The 20,091-nt window shown below is 31.7% G+C and overlaps 1 protein-coding gene and 1 long non-coding RNA gene across 2 annotated transcripts; one reads left to right on the top strand and one right to left on the bottom strand.

Annotated features, from left to right (window-relative positions):
- Positions 1–4,413: 4,413 nt before the first annotated feature.
- On the bottom strand, positions 4,414–6,431 carry LOC131648315 (uncharacterized). Its single transcript, XR_009298106.1, has 3 exons — positions 6,187–6,431; positions 5,235–5,685; positions 4,414–4,735 (listed from the first exon to the last, which is right to left on the bottom strand). It is a non-coding gene; the product is annotated as an uncharacterized LOC131648315 (long non-coding RNA).
- Positions 6,432–11,519: 5,088 nt separating this feature from the next.
- On the top strand, positions 11,520–13,685 carry LOC131651426 (PKS-NRPS hybrid synthetase cheA-like). The gene is made up of 5 exons (XM_058921093.1): positions 11,520–12,196; positions 12,275–12,666; positions 13,034–13,207; positions 13,343–13,440; positions 13,530–13,685. The coding sequence occupies exons 1-5, from the start codon at positions 11,520–11,522 to the stop codon at positions 13,683–13,685; spliced, it is 1,497 nt and encodes a 498-aa protein (XP_058777076.1).
- Positions 13,686–20,091: the final 6,406 nt, after the last annotated feature.

Here is a 20,091-nt window from a genome sequence, read left to right as displayed (position 1 = left end):
ATTTGTACATCCCCACACCAAGACTATCACACAATAAAACAATGGTGGACTTTTATTTTCCTCATTTCAAAGTACTTTTTTATAACAAACAGAAAGAACATTACTTCCTATTTGCAAACACTTGTAAAAAGTACTATCAGTTTCTCTACAATCAATAGCACCATACACTTGGTAAATAATTTATAACAGACAGATAAATTGAATACATGTTGTTTGTATGCTTTCTAATATCTTAAAAATGTAATCATTTTTTATTTAACAACTAGAGGGATAGCAGTGTGTTTGTACAAGTACTGGTGTGGTATGTGTAAATATCATAAAATGTTTTGACTGATTGAAAAAAATAAGAATCAAATAATGTATGCCCGGCTTTTAGACCTCAATGGCATACTTCTAATCATTTGAATTGCTTTCTCTGCTGTCCTTAGATCAAAATAAGAAATCATGACATCCACGTTGCTTTCAACCCGCATAAATAGTTGCGAGATTTCATTGCTTATGCATGTTTTTATAGAAACATGAACAAACCTTTATGAAAGCAAGTTTTTGAATGACTAAAACTCTAAAACACCTTATATAGTCACTAAAGCACAACATTTTACTTTTATTTTCCTCTTAAAAACCATATACAACATTCAGTTTTACGAATAATATGAAAGTTGATATAAGCATTTTATCAAACATGAAGGGCGCAGTAGTAAGGAAAATCTGATTCAGCAAGATCAAATTATGTACCACTGTTACTTTTGTTTTCCACATAGTAAGATATAGTTGAAAATAAAGTCATTCAACATATTGCATATGACAAATCTCTTACTCCGATGTTGCTCTTTTGTTGTCTTCTACAATTTCACCTCTTTCTTTCTAAGATAACTCATGTACACAAAATTAAGAAGAAAAATCAACCATAAATTAAGAATAAAAGATAGAAATAGGAACAATTCATATTAAACAAAAATAAGGAACAATATCAATCGGTGGAAGATCTAAAGTTGTACAAAGGACGTTTTTGGAAAGCAGAAAGGTGTGGTGGATAAGAGTACTTTCCTAGATAAATGTAAAGGGCGTCGGTTTCGTCGTCAAATCTAACTGGAAGAGGAAAAAAGTGCATGAGTTGTGACTTTCTCTGCTCTTAGTTGTTGTATGGTTTATGTGGTTGTAGAAGGAAGAGAAATATGATGAAATATAATATCAAGAAGAGATTAGAAATAGTTTAAATATGTAGGAACATTGAAATGAAACGTTTGCAGAAGGAAAAGAAAAATGAGAAAATGTAATCGGTAAAAGTTTTGATTTGTAATAATAAAAAAATACAGCATGTACCATATTTGTTTAATATAATAAAAACAAAATTAAAGTTTAACAGCCACAAGGATAAATTGATTTGATTTAAATTATACAAAACAATTAGTCAATAAATAGTTATTTTATACAAAAAAATATCCATAAAAAGATAATGTGGCGGACAAAGAGAATAGCAACGATTAGAAAATAATCATGAGAATTTGCAATTTCTTAGAAATGTGTCATGATCATATGCAATGAAGATCTAGGCAATGCCCTAGAATTTTCAAAATGTTTTAGGATGTCAATTGATTAAATAAATAGTAATGTTCAATTTATTTTAAAAAATGAACTGAATCATTCGATTGAAAGGAGTTGTCAATCGATTGAGTGCTCTACAAAATCCAATTTTTACATACAAAAATACAATTAATCGATTATTGTATAGAAGTAATCGACTGTTGCTTTAGAAAACTTGAAATTTTGTCTTTTAAAAGTTGTGCTTTGAATGACCATCATGCATGAATGTTTAAGAAACATAGAATGATTTATATGAAAATATTTTAAGCACATGAAGCTTATATACATAATTCAATTCTTTGATTGCTAAAGCTTGATTTTCAAAGCTTATCCAATCTTGATATTTAATTTCTATATTTTTTCTTTGATCTTTCTTCTATGATAAGTTTTTGTCTTCATCAAAACTAAGTTAAGATATATGATCGATATCTTCTTCACAACATCATCTCTAGAAAGGGTACCATCCTCAACTTTAAGATCAAATAGTCTAATTTTCTCTAAAGTCAAAACAATTATAGCATCCAAAAACTCAAAAATTTATGTGCTCCAAATCTTTAAGTCACTGTGAAGAGATTAAAACATGGTTGTTAAGATCTTGATCTAGATATTATAATATTAATATTTTGTGATCTCACACGCCCTCAATGATATCAAACTTAAGTAGAATCGCGTGTTGTAGTCAAATGGTAAAAAATCACTTCAACATTTTTCCTCTTTGACAACAACTCGAAAGTGTTGCCAGAATTGAGAAAAACGTTGCCTAAAATAATAGGGGACGTTTTTTAGTCGTCCACTGTGGGAGCGTTACCTATTACTTAAGGAGACGTTTATTTTTGCTTTTTTGGCACACTTTCTTAAAATGTTCCCTTAACTGTAGAAAAAAGGGATGTTTTTCCATAATATCTTAGGGAACGTTTTTAAAGTGTGGTTAAGAATTGCAACTAAAAAATGTCTCCTTAAAGTGGTAGAGTGAGAATACTCTTTAGAGTCTGTTTTCAAATGTTGTCATATCTGGCAATATTTACAAATTGTTCCCTAAACATGAAATAGTAATCACACTTGATAAATATTTCTATAAGTTACTTTGGAATATTTTTTACCATATTTTTTTTTATAAAATAAACAATATAAACAAGAATTATGATAAGCATAAATTGCATGTTCCAAAAAAGTTGTGTTAATAAAATGTAGCAAAATGATGAAATACTTTTTTTTTATCCTGATGCTTAAGCATTAACTCAAATATTTAACTTCAAACAATAATTCAATTGTGTACATACAATAGACATAATATCTAACATTACTTAATACTATAAGATTAACACTTAGAAGTATAAGTCTACCAAAATGACAAAATGCATAGTTTCCTTAAGTTTAATGCTTAAGCATAGGCCTTTAATGTAGAGACTTCTTCATTGAGTACTTTTTTCAAAGCATTGATCTCTGAATTTGTGTTATTCAATAAAAAATTAATAAAGGTAAAGATTTAATTAGCCTTTAATGTCTAAAAAAAGGTAAAGGTTTAAATTGTATGAATCATTCTCAAAGTAGCTATAGATTTAATTATCGGAAAAGCTTTGAAACCAATTTTTCACTTTCACCCAACCACTTTGAAACAAGATCTAATGAAGAATTAAAATGTTAAAAAATGCTTATAACAAAGAAAACTGAAGCTTACATGCCAATATATCCATACGGCAACCTTATGAGTCATCAACCAAAATAAAACTGCATGATCTGACAGTGATGATTTGTGTAGCTTTTTGACTTACAAAATTATTTTATAAGATTTTTCGATCTTAATTACGATCTTATGTGTTGTGATCTTACTATCCCCTCTCGTTCTTATAAAATATCATTTTAAGAGGGAAAAACAATTTTGTATCTTTAGAGAAATATATAACTCAAATATAATTTAAAGGGGGATAATAGTGCTGTTTAAACAAAACCTATAATAATTATCATCTTTATTAAGAATGAGACCAAAATACAAATGATTTGAGTTTTATCAAATTCTATAATTTTTTTGTCTGATATGCTATTTAAACATCACTAGAAAAAATATTAATATATATAGAAATCTCATTGAACCTAGTTTATAGTAACGTATCATGCTTTTCACGTGGTTTTTTTTTAGGTAGTCATACAAAGACAATAATTATAGGTAGCAGTCATATAAAACAAGAATGTTAGGAAGTAGACATAAGAAGATGAGGCTAGACAATAATGATAGGTATGCTAGCTCTCATGAAGCTAGATATTTATCAGCTCCTTCATACAAAACAATGCGTAACATATCAATGTTAGAAGTGTTTAGTGTTTATTGATTCTAATGTTATTCATGTTGAATCAACACCACAACTCCTCCATATTATAAGAGAGAGTTTATACTCTTGTCTTAAATCTTGAAGATGCAGCAGTAAGAGTTGTGGTGGTAGATTCAACATAAATACCATCAGAACCAGAAGAAGGAATTGTAGTAGGTGGTAGATTGAAGATTCAAGTTAATGTCTCACTACAACATTTATTATCTTTCACAACACTGGAAAATTGTTGCCAAAACCATAAAAACTGTTGCCAAAAAGAATAGGCAACAATTTTCGAGCGTCTTCTATGCGAGTGTTGCCTATGGTTTCAGGCAACGCTTTTCTCATTCTTTGGGCACACTATTTATAAACGTCGCCTATCATACAAGAATAGAAACGTCGCCTATTATACAAGAATAGGGGACGTTTTTCTCTGTTACCTAAGGCAACGAGTTACAATTGTTCCCATATCTATCAACAATGTCAACAATTATAAAACGTTGCCTAAAAGTGAACTTGTATATGAGAGTCTAATTCATGGATACTACAGCTTCCAATTCATGGAAATTACTGTAAATACATTAACTTTTTCAATTCATGCATTGAATTTGTACATGAGATTCTTCAAATTGAGTATTGTGATAAATAAGTTATTTTAACATCTAAATAATTTTATAAATTATAAATTCAAGAACAAGATGTGTCTGGATAGGAGCAAAACAAATTACACTTCACAACACTATAAGAAAAAAAACGTCAAAACGCATAATGAAAACAAAAAATTCCCCCCTCTTAATGCTCTAATGAAGACTATAATTTGGACATATGAAGTTGTTTCAGACAACCTGCACATCAAAAACAAAGAAACCATATTATATCAATTAGAACTACAAAATAAATAAAAATATTGGAACTAAGAGGAAATCAAAGCACAATTATATCACAAATCGAGAGTATGACACCATATTCAACATTATATAAAATACATCTCAAGACAGTGTTTGTCTTATCCAATGAGAGAAAATGATGATTAAGAAATCTATAGACCTTGTGATTGATGTAACAAACTCTATTTAGTGTGAGAAAGTATTTACCCTTTGAAAATTGGCAGCTTCTTTCTGGAAAAAAATATAATCATAAAGACTAGGACTTAAATTAATCATCAAATGTAAACTTCTTCATTCATCTAGCTACCAACAGAAACACACACAAACATGAAAGGGACATTCATGGAAGGAACAGATTCATGAAATGTTACTTCAATGACATGCCAAGGGACATTCCTGAAAGGAAAACTAAGTTCTACATAAGGAGGAACTTAAAACAAACAAACTTAAATTATACCTGATTAACTACAAATTCTTTCAACATGTTTAAGAAGTCAGCCTGCCTCTCTCTATCAAGCCTTTCAAGTCCACTCTTTTATTTCCCTGCATCGTGAATATCCAGCAAACAAAGAAACCAAGGAAAAAGACAGAGAAAAGAAAAATATTGCATAAAATGGAAATAGAAAAAGTATGAAACAAAATCTACTAATTAAAAATCCACCAAAAAGACCGAGTATTACACTTTAAAATCAAACATAATAATTATAAGATAAAGTTTAAAGACTAAATTAGGATGCATGAAAGACTAGGCTAACAGTGTTATTATGAGTTTAAAAGACTAAACCAGAATTCATTGAAGGAATGAGAATAGTCCAACGCCTTGTAAAGTGCAGACTTACAAAATTTGAACTCTTATCAAATTTTCCAGCTCTACACCAAAGGATGTCAGCAGATTGAAACTAAGGTTCCTGCAAGTTTGAGTAGTCATTATCAATCTTTTCTTAGAAATTAAAAGATAAAGACTAGATTGAAGATTATCAAAATTACTAACCTGGTCTAATCCACCAAACAGAACCGGTAAACCAATTAATTAAATCCAATTCTAGAAAATTTAGTTTTTAACAAATAAAATGGAACCAACCAAGCTTTGTATTTGAAATACTTCTTCTTATCATATATAAACAAACAACTTCTGTAGAACAAAAGTAAAATCCCATAAACATTATGCAAATAACAAGTATAGAAAATTGATTGAATTACTCAAAACAAGAACCATAGTTCAAACCACAATTCATATACTCTAAATCCAAACGGATTTATCTGATAGATTTTCAAAAGTTACATTTCATAATTTATACAAAATGATAGTAGTTCGTATTAATTTTGTAGAAAGTTAGGGTTTCAACAAAAATTGATTCTTCTCCTCAATAAAACTTAAATTCAGAAGTTAGAGAGAAAAGGATACTCACCTTAGCAATTAAAGAAGCCCGCGACGGCCTGAGGTAACACAAGATTGGTCTTTGTTTTATGTTCGGCTTCGTAGTGGCCGAAAACAGTGGCGAGGGAAGGTCCGATGACGGCGGCGGCTTGAAAGAACCATGAAGAGGTTAGGAATATGAACATCACTTTGGTTCACTATGAATGTGGAGGAGAATTAGGGATCTCTATGAAATAGAGAGAGAAATATGCCACACCGTTTCGTTTACCTTTTTGATAAAACAATAAATATTCAAAAAAACTATTATTATTTTAGAAACACTTTTTTTATATAAACTAATACCATTTTTTTTTAAATAAGATGATAATATATATAAAAATAAGCGGTACAAAACGGGGAACCAGTTAGCCCCAAGTTACGCGAACCTAAAGAACTTGGTATAATGGTAGAACCGGAAATGCTTCTATTGAAAGAAAGTTGGATCGAGCCTTTTGCAATCAAGTTTGGCTCAACGAAAGTTTTGTCGTCTCGTCGACTATTCTCCCCCGGCACAGATCTGATCATCATCCCATCCTGACTGATAGCTCTTTCTCACAGATTCGGTTTAAGTCTCACTTCAAATTCTACGGCATGTGGACTCTTCACAGCTCTTGCAAAAACTAATACCATTTAATAACAACATAAAGTTAGATTTTTTTTTAGTCCAAAAGCGTAAAGTTTGATTAGAAAAAGTTAAATTAGAAAAAGCTAAAAAGTTTAAGTTAACTGACATTATTTTTATAGTTATCAAATAAAATAATTTAATTCTAAAATAATTCAATAGAATATATATATATATATATATATATATATATATATATATATATATATATATATATATATATATATATATACACACTAGGAAATATGTTTTTAATAATTTAATCTCATAAGCATATATTTTTTTATTAAATTTAATAATATTTAGAAAAAACATTAAATAAAATATTACGATGTTGGGAGGAAAAGTTGCTTCCTAATCTTTTTTTTAAAAAAAGATTATGCAACATTTAAAAAGTGTAGCTTTTTGTTTTGAATAATGTAACAGTCTTAAATTGTTCCCAGAAGTATTTAAGAGAACATTTATCGGTTGTTGTAAATGATAAATCATAGGGGCGTTTGAAAATTGTTCCCAAAAGTATTTTAGGGAACATTTGTGAGGGGTTGCGAGAAATGTCTTTGCAAAACACAAAAATCGTTGCCTGATCCACTTTTAGGCAACAATTTACACATGTAGCATTAAAAAATGTTGCCAAAAGCAATAAATGTTGTAGTGTCTTACATTTTCTTTATCTTCCTAAAATATGTCATTGAAGTTACTTATTATAATTTGTAATAGTATTATATTTTTTGATGTTATCTCTCCACACACAGTTTTACCAATTTAGATTTATGGGTTATAGATTGAGGAGAAGAATTCTTTTGCTCTGAGTAAGCTGGTGGAATCCAATCTCAATGATGAAGTTCTGATATTGATGTATAAATGTGGAAAATACAAATCCCCTCAAAAGTGAAAATGTTAGGTTGGAGAGTATTTAGAAATAGACTGTCATCGAAAACAGAATTGAAGAAACGAGGAGTGAAGCTCAACCCAAATGAGGAAGTGTGCCCACTTTGTTTCAATGCAATAAAGACATAAAGCACTTGTTTTTCTCTTGGATTCCAATCCCACCAACTGAGGAGGATGATCCTTTGACTCATTGTAGAATGTTTGCAGATTTGATTAGAGGCAAAGTCAGAATTAACAAGGAGTTACTAGGGTGGTTTGCAACAATATGGTGCTTCTGGTCTGAGAGGAATAGGATTCTATTTGAAGGTGATATATGAATTAATTAATTATGCAATGAAAGTTTCTTGAGTTTCATTAATGGAATTTTAGTTGTAACAAAACATCAAATAAAAATAAATATAGTAAAGTTCGACACAATTATGTGGTTAAGGCAGCTCTAAAATTGTCGCAAGCAGTTAGATGCCACAATTTTTTTTGCACTGGTTGTAAAATGATGCAATTCGCGCTTTTGTAGTGAGTGAGGAGTGTTCGGAGATTCGAGTTTGGATGTAAGAGTATTTATAAATCAAAATTTTTTAAAATTAAATAATTATATACCAAATTTTTAATAACCAATAAAATGAATAAAATTTATATACAATCTTTTTTATGTCATTAAATAAATATTCCTTGTCATCAAATAAATACTCTCTTTTAACAATACATTTGCTTATACAAGAAATTATTCCATGCCATTAAACAACACAATTAAAATTTACCATTAAAAAATGGCTATTAAAAAATATTCATATAGAAAATAATTAAATTTATTATTTTTCATATGAAATTATTAAAGAATTCTATGTTTTTCATCTTTTAAAAATATTGAAAGGTTCGAAATTATTTTTTGTCTCTAGAATTTTTCCATAACTTTTAAATTTAAAAATCATTAATAATAAATTTTAGCCATTTTTATTAGCCAAATACTCTAACAAAAGCAGTAAAAATAATAATTAATTTTTTTTATACAAGGAGAAACCAATTGTTTAAGTTGAAAATGGCCATAATAGACTGAAAAGTTTTTTTTGAAGATATTTTTGTAAGTATGTGCTTGAGTTGAAATTTATGATCTCAGAAAAAATCCTTCGTCCCACAATGAATGACTCAGTATACAATTTTACACATATTAAGAAAAGTGTAAAAAAGTAAGAGAGAATATTGTTTTTACTATAATACTTTTATTATGTATTGGAAATTATGAACTTTTTATTAATTAGAAGGTATTTAAAATTACTATAGTACTTTATTATGAACTTTTACTACAGTAGAATTGGAAAAATTATATTGAAAATTGAAATGAATCATTCATTTAAAAACATCATTTTATTTCGAATGAGTCACTCATTGTGGAACGGAGAGAATAATAGGTATCCATGATAAATAATTAGTTTGATTGTTATAATTATAATTGTAATTATAGGCTTGTTATTTGTACACCAATAAGCATACACCAATTCATGTACACCATATAAATATATAGCATAGATACATGTATTCTTGTGTCAAAATAAAGAAATTAATAATTAAGTACTTTTAAAAAGCAAAACCTTAAAATACTACGGTGTAAATGTCACTTTTAATGTACATATTACATTTCTCTTGTAATTATTTTATGTGTAATGCTAACTTGTGCCCCAATGGTACATCTTAAGAAATCAATAATGGAATGTTTGTGTTGGATATAGAAACTTTGTGTTTGAAAATTGTATATTGATTTGATTAAAAGTTCATAGTTAATTTATTTATTTACTTTTTCAATACAAACATTCCATTTATATTTTCTTAACATCTGCACTTAGGGTACAAGTTAGCATTACCCTTATAAAGATTTGACTAAGGAAGTGACATGATCAAATCAATTTATGTAAAGTTAATCTAATTTGACATGATCAAAATCAATTTATGTAAAGTTAAATCTAATTTATGACCATTACAAAATTTACAAAAGTGTGTTCTTAAATATTTATTAGATTTTAATATAAAATTGACCACATAAAAAATGGAAAATTAAATTATTATATTTTTTTTAAAGCAAGAAATATTATATATCAAAACGCCTCAAAGCGAGAAAACAAAAAACGGGATCTACACCACATGAGGAAAATTGTCCACCAATTGAAATTTATCTTAAGTAAAATAAAGGGTTTTTGTCGAACTTATAGAAATTACAATTGGCATGAGAAATATTCGCGATAAAAGACTACCTCCAAACATTCGCTTTACAACTTTATACAATATCACGGATGATCCAACCGGAATTTCTAAAGATAATTTCATTATTATTTAAATTATTATTATTTAAAAGATGATAGGTAGAAACCAATAAATAAATATTGAAGGATATTCGTTTCTCCTCATGACTATTCTTTCTCGTGACTATTCTTTCTCTAATAATCAAATGACAAAGAGATTGGCATGATTAAGGTGTTTCACAAAACAACCCCTAATAATTTAGCTGGCAATATAAAGAGTACGAACCATAAAAATGGAAAGTTACAAAAGAAAAGTACATAAAATACAAGCATGATTTTTATTCGGTTGTTACTTTTTGTAAATATTTTTCAAAAAGAAATTTATTTATAAAACTAAAAAGTTTTCAGTTTTATAAATATATATATTTTTTAAATATTTACAATTTATAAAATATTGTCATTGTGTGTCCTAATCCTAAGTGTCAGATCAAATTGCAAAATTTATTGGTTAAAACTAAAACATTGGCGGCATTGATAAGTCAAAACCAAAATGAGTAATTAGCAGGACAAGCATACAAAGCAGTTAGAGGAAAATTATACCCTGTACTCCAACAATTATTTCTATACTCCAATAATTTTAAAAATATTTCAATTTTATCCTTTTTTATTTTTTACTTTTATTTTTTATTTTTTTACTTTTATTGTTTGTACGGTAAATGTCGAAAGTTTGGAAGTGATACGTAAGCTAACCGGATAACCCATGATGCAGAATTCCAGCCAGTAACATATTCAACCGGATAACTCAACTGTATGACTTCCGGTTTTGACTTTACCAACCGGATAACCCGTTGTGGTGATTTCCGGTTCTTTACATTACCAACCGGATAACCCGTTGTGGTGATTTCCGGTTCTTTACATTACCAACCGGATAACCCCTCTATGGGTATTCCGGTTCACGTTTTTTTTTTTAATTTTTTTGACAAATTATTTATTAAGTTTATTTAATTTTAATTGATAGGTGTAGATCCTCCTTTGATGAAATGCGATTTAAATCAAACATGTGTGGATATAACTGCAGTTTTTTAACTGGTCAAAACTTTGCTACAAGAGAAAAGGCAATAAGCTGGATTGGGGAGGATGGAATCAGGAATAAAATAACAGTTATAATAACTCGTTCAGATACCAAAACAGACAAGAGAGGAAGAAGTGACAAATTAATATTTGGTTGTGATAAAGGTGGAAAATACAAGGAAAAAATAGCGAAACCCAAAGTGCTAGTAAGAGATGTGGGTGTCCTTTCAAAATTAGGTCAACACCATTGAAAGATGGTTCTGGATGGAAGATCGATGTAAAATGCGGAGTACACAACCATGGCTTACATGATAGATTTGAAGGTCATGCTTTCGTAAATCGACTAAATGCAAATGATCAACAACATATTGTTTATTTAACAAAACGCCATGTTCCACCAAGACACATATTATTCTCATTGCAAGAGCGTGACCCGGAGAATGTCACTCGGATCACGCAAATATACAACATAAGAGTAAGATACAAAATGACATAAGGGGTCCCATAACAGAAATGCAACAATTGTTCAAGTTGGTTGAAGAATCGGGTTATGTTTACTGGAGCAGGAAAAAAGATGAATCAGAAGTTGTGAGAGATATTTTTGGGGCTTATCCAGAATCAGTGAAGCTATTGAATCTATTTCCCATTGTATTGATTATGGACTGCATATACAAGACAAACAAGTATATCCAACCGTTGTTTGAAATAGTTGGTATGACATCAACTAAATTAACATTTGTTGTTGCATCTGCCTATATGGAATTTGAGCAGAGAGGTACTTTTTGTTGGGTATTGGATAAGTTGAAACAGTTGTTTATTAAGCAGGATTTTTGTCCACAAGTAATTTTGACTGATAGATATCTTGCTTTAATGAACGCCATTGAAACAATATTTTCAAAGACAACTAATTTTCTTTGTCGATTTCACATCAACAAAAATGTGAAATCAAAGTGTAAGGATCATGTTGTGGATAATATGCGAGAAACTGTGGAGAAAATGTGGTATGAACTTATAAGGGCTGGTGATGAGATGATGTACCATCAAAAATTGAAACAACTAGAGGATGTATGTGTTGACTCCAAAGATTTTATTAATTATGTGATTGACACATGGTTGACACCGCATAGACATCGATTTGTCAAAGCATGGGTCAATCAAGTGTTACATTTGGGCAACACCACAACCAATAGGTATGTTTATGTGATTTTATCGACATCGTTTCTTTATCTTAATAATACAGATAATTAGTTGTTTTGTTTTATTTAAAGGGTGGAGTTTGCGTATTGGAAACTTAAGCAAATGTTAAAGAATAATTTAGGTGATTTATGCAAATGTTGGGAGGCTATGAATGACAATATCAAGATACAAGTGGGCAACATCAGAGCTTCATTTCAGAAGAGTTTTTATGAAGTTAAGCATGCACACACTAGTCCTTTTTACGCAAATTTGCGTGGTTCAGTATCAAGATTTGCATTGAGACAGATTATTGAAGAGTGGTTGAGGATTGACATGGTAGGTACAAATACTAAAAAATGTAGATGTACTCATAGAAAAATATATGGGTTACCATGTGCTTGTGAGTTAGGGAGATATACATTAAGTGGTGATGCGATACCAATTGAGGCTATTCATATTCATTGGAGAAAACTAAGTATGGAAGGTAATCAAGATGTAGATGCAGATGATGGATCATAAATAGACATGACCAATGTAATCGATGAAATTTGGAAAAGGTGGAGGTCACTAGATGTTGTAGGAAAAAGAGCATTAAAAAGAAGAGTGTGTGAGATTGCTTATCCAACTACAACAAAGATGTGTCCACCACCTGAAAAAATTAAAACCAAAGGAGGGGTGAAGAAGAAAAGATAAGAGACCTGTGGGAAATGATATTCATCGTGATCCTTCGGGATATAAGTATGTTGATCAAGCACACCCGAGTTCTCAAAAATCTTCAAAGAGGTTATGTTCACAATTATCCCAAACCTCAAAAAATAAAGAATCTAATAAATAAATTGTACAATTTCCAGATTACATCAGACCATTTATTGATGACATTGTTGATGTAAGAGATCATGGAAATTGTGGGTTTAGAGCCATTGCATCTTTGAATGGTTATGGCACAGATGGATGGTCAATGGTTCGTCGGGATTTGGAGAAAGAAATTATAAGTCCTAGAAGCAAGTTGTATGAGGAATTATTTGGTAAACGCCTTTTACAAGTTAGATCATCGTTGGTGATAGAAATTTTAGGACAACAACCACCAAATAAATGGATGACGTTACCTGATATGGGCTATGTAATAGCTAATTAGTATAACGTTGTTCTCGTCTCATTAGGTTACCCTAGTTTGAGTTACTTTCCTAAGACGAGTGCACATTCACCTAATGCATCCATTTACTGCATTGGATTTGTAAATGGAAACCATTGGGTTCAGGTAATTAGTAACACAACTTTGTATAGAAGTAATTAGTAACACAACTTTGGAAACCATTGACTTTCTTGTGATATTTATTTTCTATAAAGGTAAACATGAATGAAGGATTTCTGTTGCCACCTGTCACAACTGATTGGAAGAAATATCGCACAAAAGATGCGACTTCTTGGATGGTAGGATTTGCCGGGCGGCTACAACATTGGCAACATCTTACGCCTATACTGCCAAAATATGTTAGATTATGAGAAATTGGATTATGAAATATACTATTTTATTAGAGATATATTATTTTGACGAGCTATACTATTTTAATATGTCGGGATCAGGATCTGCCTCTGGTGCAGATACCTAGTCAAAAGAGAAGTATCGCTTGGTCCTTTGGGAAATCCCGGATGCTACGGACCAGCCTCCGGTGCATCTTCCTGATGTCCCTCGCCATCAGTCTCTCGACGTTCTCTTCCTCCCCGGAGCATTCCGTCGATCGAACCTACTCGTCTACGAAACACTAAAATATATAAATAAAAGATAATTAAAAAATAATTAAAATATAAATAAAATTTAAAATAAATAAAAAACATGAGCCGAACAATAGACAGCTAGGATATCCGGTTGTTGTGCATTCAAAAACGGAAAACCAATCAATGGGATATCCGGTTTCTTTTTAAAAATTTCTCAAAAACCGGAACACCCAGTAATGTGTTGTCCGCTTGCTTTTTTAAAAATTTTCAAAAATCGGAACACCCACTAATGTGTTGTCCGATTGGTTAAAACTTAAAAAAAATAAGGACCGAAACACCTACTTCTGGGTTGTCCAATTGTATATTTGAGAACGAATTTTTGTATGTCCGGTTTATGCACTCTAGAGTAATTTTATGCAAAAGGAGTGAAAAGTGAAATTTTTTAAATTTTTTACTATTTATACAGGGGTAAATTCGTCCAAAAAATATTTTGTAGGTGTATAGGGATAATTGCTGGGGTACAAGGTATAATTTTCCAGTTAGAGTGGACAACAGGCCCGATAGGATGGTTCTGGGCCTAAAAGCAGTTAAGAATGGACAACGGGCCGGATAGAATGGTTTTCGTCAAAAATTAAAAATAGATTTGATAGGTCGATTTTAAACAAATTGCCAGTGAATTCGGACGGATATTCTGGATTTTAAACGGCTTTAAATATAATTTAAAATGAAATTTTAGTCTATATAATAATAAAAAATTCTGAAACAATTTTGGTCAAAACTTAGAATTTTTTTATTACTATAGTATGATTTTCTCATTGTTTATAATGATTTATCGTTTTAATAATTATTTATTTATTTATACTTTTATCTTAAAACTCAAAATCCAATGGGTTTATTACCTTAAAAATTGGCTCAATATGATCAAGGAAATGAATGGAAAAGTTAATTTTAGGTTTGTTAGCTTCTTTTAGTGTAGTTTCTCTCTATTTTTCTTAACTTCAAAATTATGTTCAAAACAAATGGTGATTTCATTATAACGACACTATTAAAATTCAACCAATCTTGAAGCTTTATGCATCATTCTAGCAAACCCTTCTACGGTCAATAAGAAGAGGAAAAAGGAAATAGGGCTTCTATGTATTGGTATATATAGACTATAATTGAGTTTGTGGCCAAAAATAAGTATTTAGTCGACCCACGTCAACTAGCTTCAGCATCTATCCAATAAAATTATCAAACCACTTAAAATCCCAATAAATTTACCAACCTAGAAACACCCAAACCCACAACCAATACATGTCACCCACCCAACTGCAAAACCATAAGCATACTCCATACTGCCAACAGCCACTTGATTATACACCTAATAAAGATACGCCGCCAACACAGCCTACCCTAACTAAAACACATAAGAAACGTATGATATAAACACTTCCTACCACAGCCAAAATACTCAAACATCACAATATCAAAATATCCACCAAATACCACAACAATCATTTTTTTCCCTTTTTTCAACAAAGCATGAACACCAATGTTGTTAGTCAATCAACCAGACCGCCCACCAATAACCGTATCAACTCAAATAACATATTCAAACTACAACAACATGCACAATAAACTCAATTATGGCGGTGCGTTAATGCAGACACAAGACTGCAAAGAATTACAAGAAATTCTTATGGATGATGATGGTGATGTGTTGAATGCAGTATAGGGCAAGCAACAACAAAAGATTTGGAAATATTGATCCGGGAATTATCGTCCTCAGAGATGGAGAGATGCCATTCAACAGTTTCTACAGTTTTGAGCTTGGGTTTGAATGAGCAAAAAGTAAACAAAGATATAGACAGAAAAAGAATAAACACATTCTTAGAAGAGAAATAACTTATCAGAAATGTTAATATATTCACTCTTCACAAACATAAACTTACCAACCCGTTATACTCAACCTATGATACCCATCTATGTCATCACGTATCTCTCACATAAGCGTCCATCTCTGGAGCACAAACGAGATCATCTCACAACTAAGGTTATCTCTAACGCGAAGTCACGAGAACATTCGTGTTCTCGCGTCGGCGATCTCTCGCGCGCCGCTCAAACACAAAAGCATTACGTACATATACCCACAGTGAATGTTAGCTCTAAATCTATCTCTAGAGTTCAGAACCAACAGATTATCATCCTAGATAAGGATTCAAGAAGTTTATCTCTAAAGCACCCCAAATCCCCAGCATAGAGCAAAAATCCAGAATAATATCAACACAGATTCGTAAAGCAAGTTAAATATAACATTATAATCGGTAAATATACATAAGATTCAAGTAAATATACAAACAAACCCAACCAAAGAGAAATACACAAAGAAGAAGAGAAATGAACCGAAAATCTCCCGATTTGTCATCTCCGTTCGACGCTCAATCCACCCCCGATCATCCGTATGCAACCTCCGAAGTTGTTTTCTAAGCCAATTCTACTCTAAGAATGAAGTTGATGGTGTTGGGACTCAAAAATACCCAAACCATAACCTAAAAATGTGTTTTTGGCCACTTTTAACGAGCTGATGTCTTAGCAGGTCCGCTTAGCGGACCCCCTCCGCTCAGCGGACTCAAAATTGCATCCAGACGCTGATTTGCTCCGCTGGAGCTCCGCCCAGCGGACCCCCCTTCGCTTAGCGGAGTCTGCTAAAAATCAGATTTTGTTTTCGCCATAACTCGAGAACCGTAACTCCGAATTTCGCCCGGTTTGAAGCGTTGGAAAGCTTATTCAATGCTCTATCCAATGATGAATGAATGGAAACCAAAATGATGATTTTGGTCATCCTTATTTTGAGTCTTTGGAAGTCCGCTTGACGGTGGCTAAGCGGGCTTTCACCAAAATTGCGAAATCGAAGCCGTGCCTTTGACACTTTATTCCTCAAGGCTCCAATAAGCACGAATACCTATAAAAACAAAGGAAAAACTATCAAATGGTGTAAAAGTATATGAAAATACAACTATTCACAAAGTATACGTATTTATACACAAAACGGAGAATTAATCAAACGGTATTAACAAAAGTATCGATAAGTGCCACTATTTACATACACAAAATAAGTACATTTTGGCACTTATCAAACTCTCCCCAACCTGAAACTTTGTTTGTCCTCAAACAATGTCAAATAAATCAAAGAATCAAAAGTAATAAACCAAAGAATTGTGAATCAACAAGTTTTGAAAACCAAAAACAAATGTATGGCTCAACATAAAAACGTATAAACAAAGTAAATACTTACCACTATACTACAACGACAACATGTAAACGAAACGAATCCTAAGCACAAAAAGCATACAAAACATTCTAACACAATACAAGCTCACATCATGAATCACACCTAGCAAAAATTCATCAATGGATGAATAACACACAAAGGTGAAGGACTTTTAACACTCATCCAACAATCTTGCAAACAAAAGATTAAATTATGCATTCATCCAAAAATCACATTGAAGATATAAAAGCAAGAATCACAAGGACTTTTCAAGGTTGTAATATGGCTTGGTTAACAAACAAGGGATAAGTCCTAAGGCTAATCGAAACAAAAACTTGCAATAACCTAAGGGAGTGATCAATCCACCAAAGATTCAAACAACAAAATCTCGATCAAACTTCTTCCTTAACCACAAGTTTCTCAAACCAATCACAATACTTATTAGCACGATTATTCACTTCTCTTTTCTTTTTCTTTTTCAAAACTTTTTCACTTTCTTTTTTTTCTTTTCTTTTCACTTTTTTACTTCTTTTTTTTCTTTCTTTTCAACCTCATAGCAACAACCAAATAAGTACACAACCATTTCTCTCCCCAACTTGAATTCAACCACACCATCATATGAATACTCCCTACTTTCTAAGGCAAGGTAAAAATTCATACCAAAAATTCATGGTTGAGGGTTCAAGAAAACAAAGAATCAATCATCCATGCAAAAATGACAACTAAACACTCAAAGATAAGCATTTAGCAAATACAACATGGACATTGACAAAAAAGCTCAAAAGGGTTAACAAATGATCACACACTCACAAGGTGAATTGACTATTTGGTTATGGTGGTTGTGCTCAAAATAAAACAAAATGCCTTGATCCTTTTCATGCTTTCATAAAATCAACATAAACAAAAGATTAAGCATAATAAAATCCAGTTAAAACAAAGATTGTGGCCTCCAGCATATGTGAATAATGGAAAGCTTCCTCACATTTATGGTTTGGGAACTAAAGTGATTCAATCAACAAGCAAGTAATGCAAAAGAATGAATTGTATGGTAATTGTACAAATGAAAAGTTTCTTAAACATGTTATGCTATAGAAAGCGATAAATGAGTACCTTGAATGATACAACTTCAAAAACAATACCCTACCATACATCCGCAAGTTGAAACACTCAAGCTTTGGAAAATCACCTCAAAAATCTTCGAATTACCGAACAAAATTTGAATCCAAACAACCAATAAAAGAATTAGAAAAACAAAATTATTATCTACTAGTAATTAGCCTTTGTGAAAGTGGGAAAAAGAAGGGAACCAAGCGGAATAGGAACCCCACTGGTACAGAGCAGAAAAAGAAAATTTTGCTATGCTCGCTTAGCGGAGCTGAGCTCGCTTAGCGTGCACATCAAAACTCAGAAAAATCAGAATTGCACCAGCTGTTTCAATCACTCGCCACTTCACCTAAATACCTCATAAACAGAAATATAAACAACATTTACAACCGTTGGGGTGCCTCCCAACAAGCGCTTGTTTTACGTCGTTAGCTCGACGCCTTTATTGTTTCGGTGTTTGGAAAGTAGCTTCCTCACGATATCATGGTAACGTCTTACCGTGCAAACCACAAGCAAGTTCCCTAACCAAACACTCAACAAACGTTACGGGTACAAATATATACAATGATTAAACGAACATAAAAGAAAACGCAAGTATATAATTATGTACACAAACCAACACATATGCACAAGTATGGAACACAAACAACTATTATGATACAAAAAGAGAAAATTTGGTGAATATTGGATTCACAAGTTGAAAAGTGAAGATTTGTAATTAAAGAGCTAATCCGAGATTAACGTGCTTCACCAACATTCACCAATAAAAGTATACTTGTATGTAAACATATACAAGTAAACCTATATGGTGAACATAAACAAGTAAACATGTACAAGTAAGTATATGCACAAGTGAAACTATACAATATATACGATAAATACAAAGCTCAAAACCACGAAAACTATTGCGATGCAATCCACAACCATCCCCGGCAACGGCGCCATTTTGTTGAATGCAGTATAGGGCAAGCAACAACAAAAGATTTGGAAATATTGATCCGGGAATTATCGTCCTCAGAGATGGAGAGATGCCATTCAACAGTTTCTACAGTTTTGAGCTTGGGTTTGAATGAGCAAAAAGTAAACAAAGATATAGACAGGAAAAGAATAAACACATTCTTAGAAGAGAAATAACTTATCAGGAATGTTAATATATTCACTCTTCACAAACATACACTTACCAACCCGTTATACTCAACCTACGATACCCATCTATGTCATCACGTATCTCTCACATAAGCGTCCATCTCTAGAGCACAAACGAGATCATCTCACAACTAAGGTTATCTCTAACGCGAAGTCACGAGAACATTCGTGTTCTCGCGTCGGCGATCTCTCGCGCGCCGCTCAAACACAAAAGCATTACGTACATATACCCACAGTGAATGTTAGCTCTAAATCTATCTCTAGAGTTCAGAACCAACAGATTATCATCCTAGATAAGGATTCAAGAAGTTTATCTCTAAAGCACCCCAAATCCCCAGCATAGAGCAAAAATCCAGAATAATATCAACACAGATTCGTAAAGCAAGTTAAATATAACATTATAATCGGTAAATATACATAAGATTCAAGTAAATATACAAACAAACCCAACCAAAGAGAAATACACAAAGAAGAAGAGAAATGAACCGAAAATCTTCCGGTCTGTCAGCTCCGTTCGACGCTCAATCCACCCCCGATCATCCGTATGCAACCTCCGAAGTTGTTTTCTAAGCCAATTCTACTCTAAGAATGAAGTTGATGGTGTTGGGACTCAAAAATACCCAAACCATAACCTAAAAATGTGTTTTTTGGCCCCTTTTAACGAGCTGCTGTCTTAGCAGGTCCGCTTAG

This window comes from Vicia villosa, linkage group LG2 (genome assembly GCF_029867415.1).
Source record: "Vicia villosa cultivar HV-30 ecotype Madison, WI linkage group LG2, Vvil1.0, whole genome shotgun sequence".
Classification (NCBI taxonomy): domain Eukaryota; kingdom Viridiplantae; phylum Streptophyta; class Magnoliopsida; order Fabales; family Fabaceae; genus Vicia; species Vicia villosa.
Note: the sequence above shows the minus strand (reverse complement) of the source record. Positions and strands in the feature narration are given on the sequence as shown.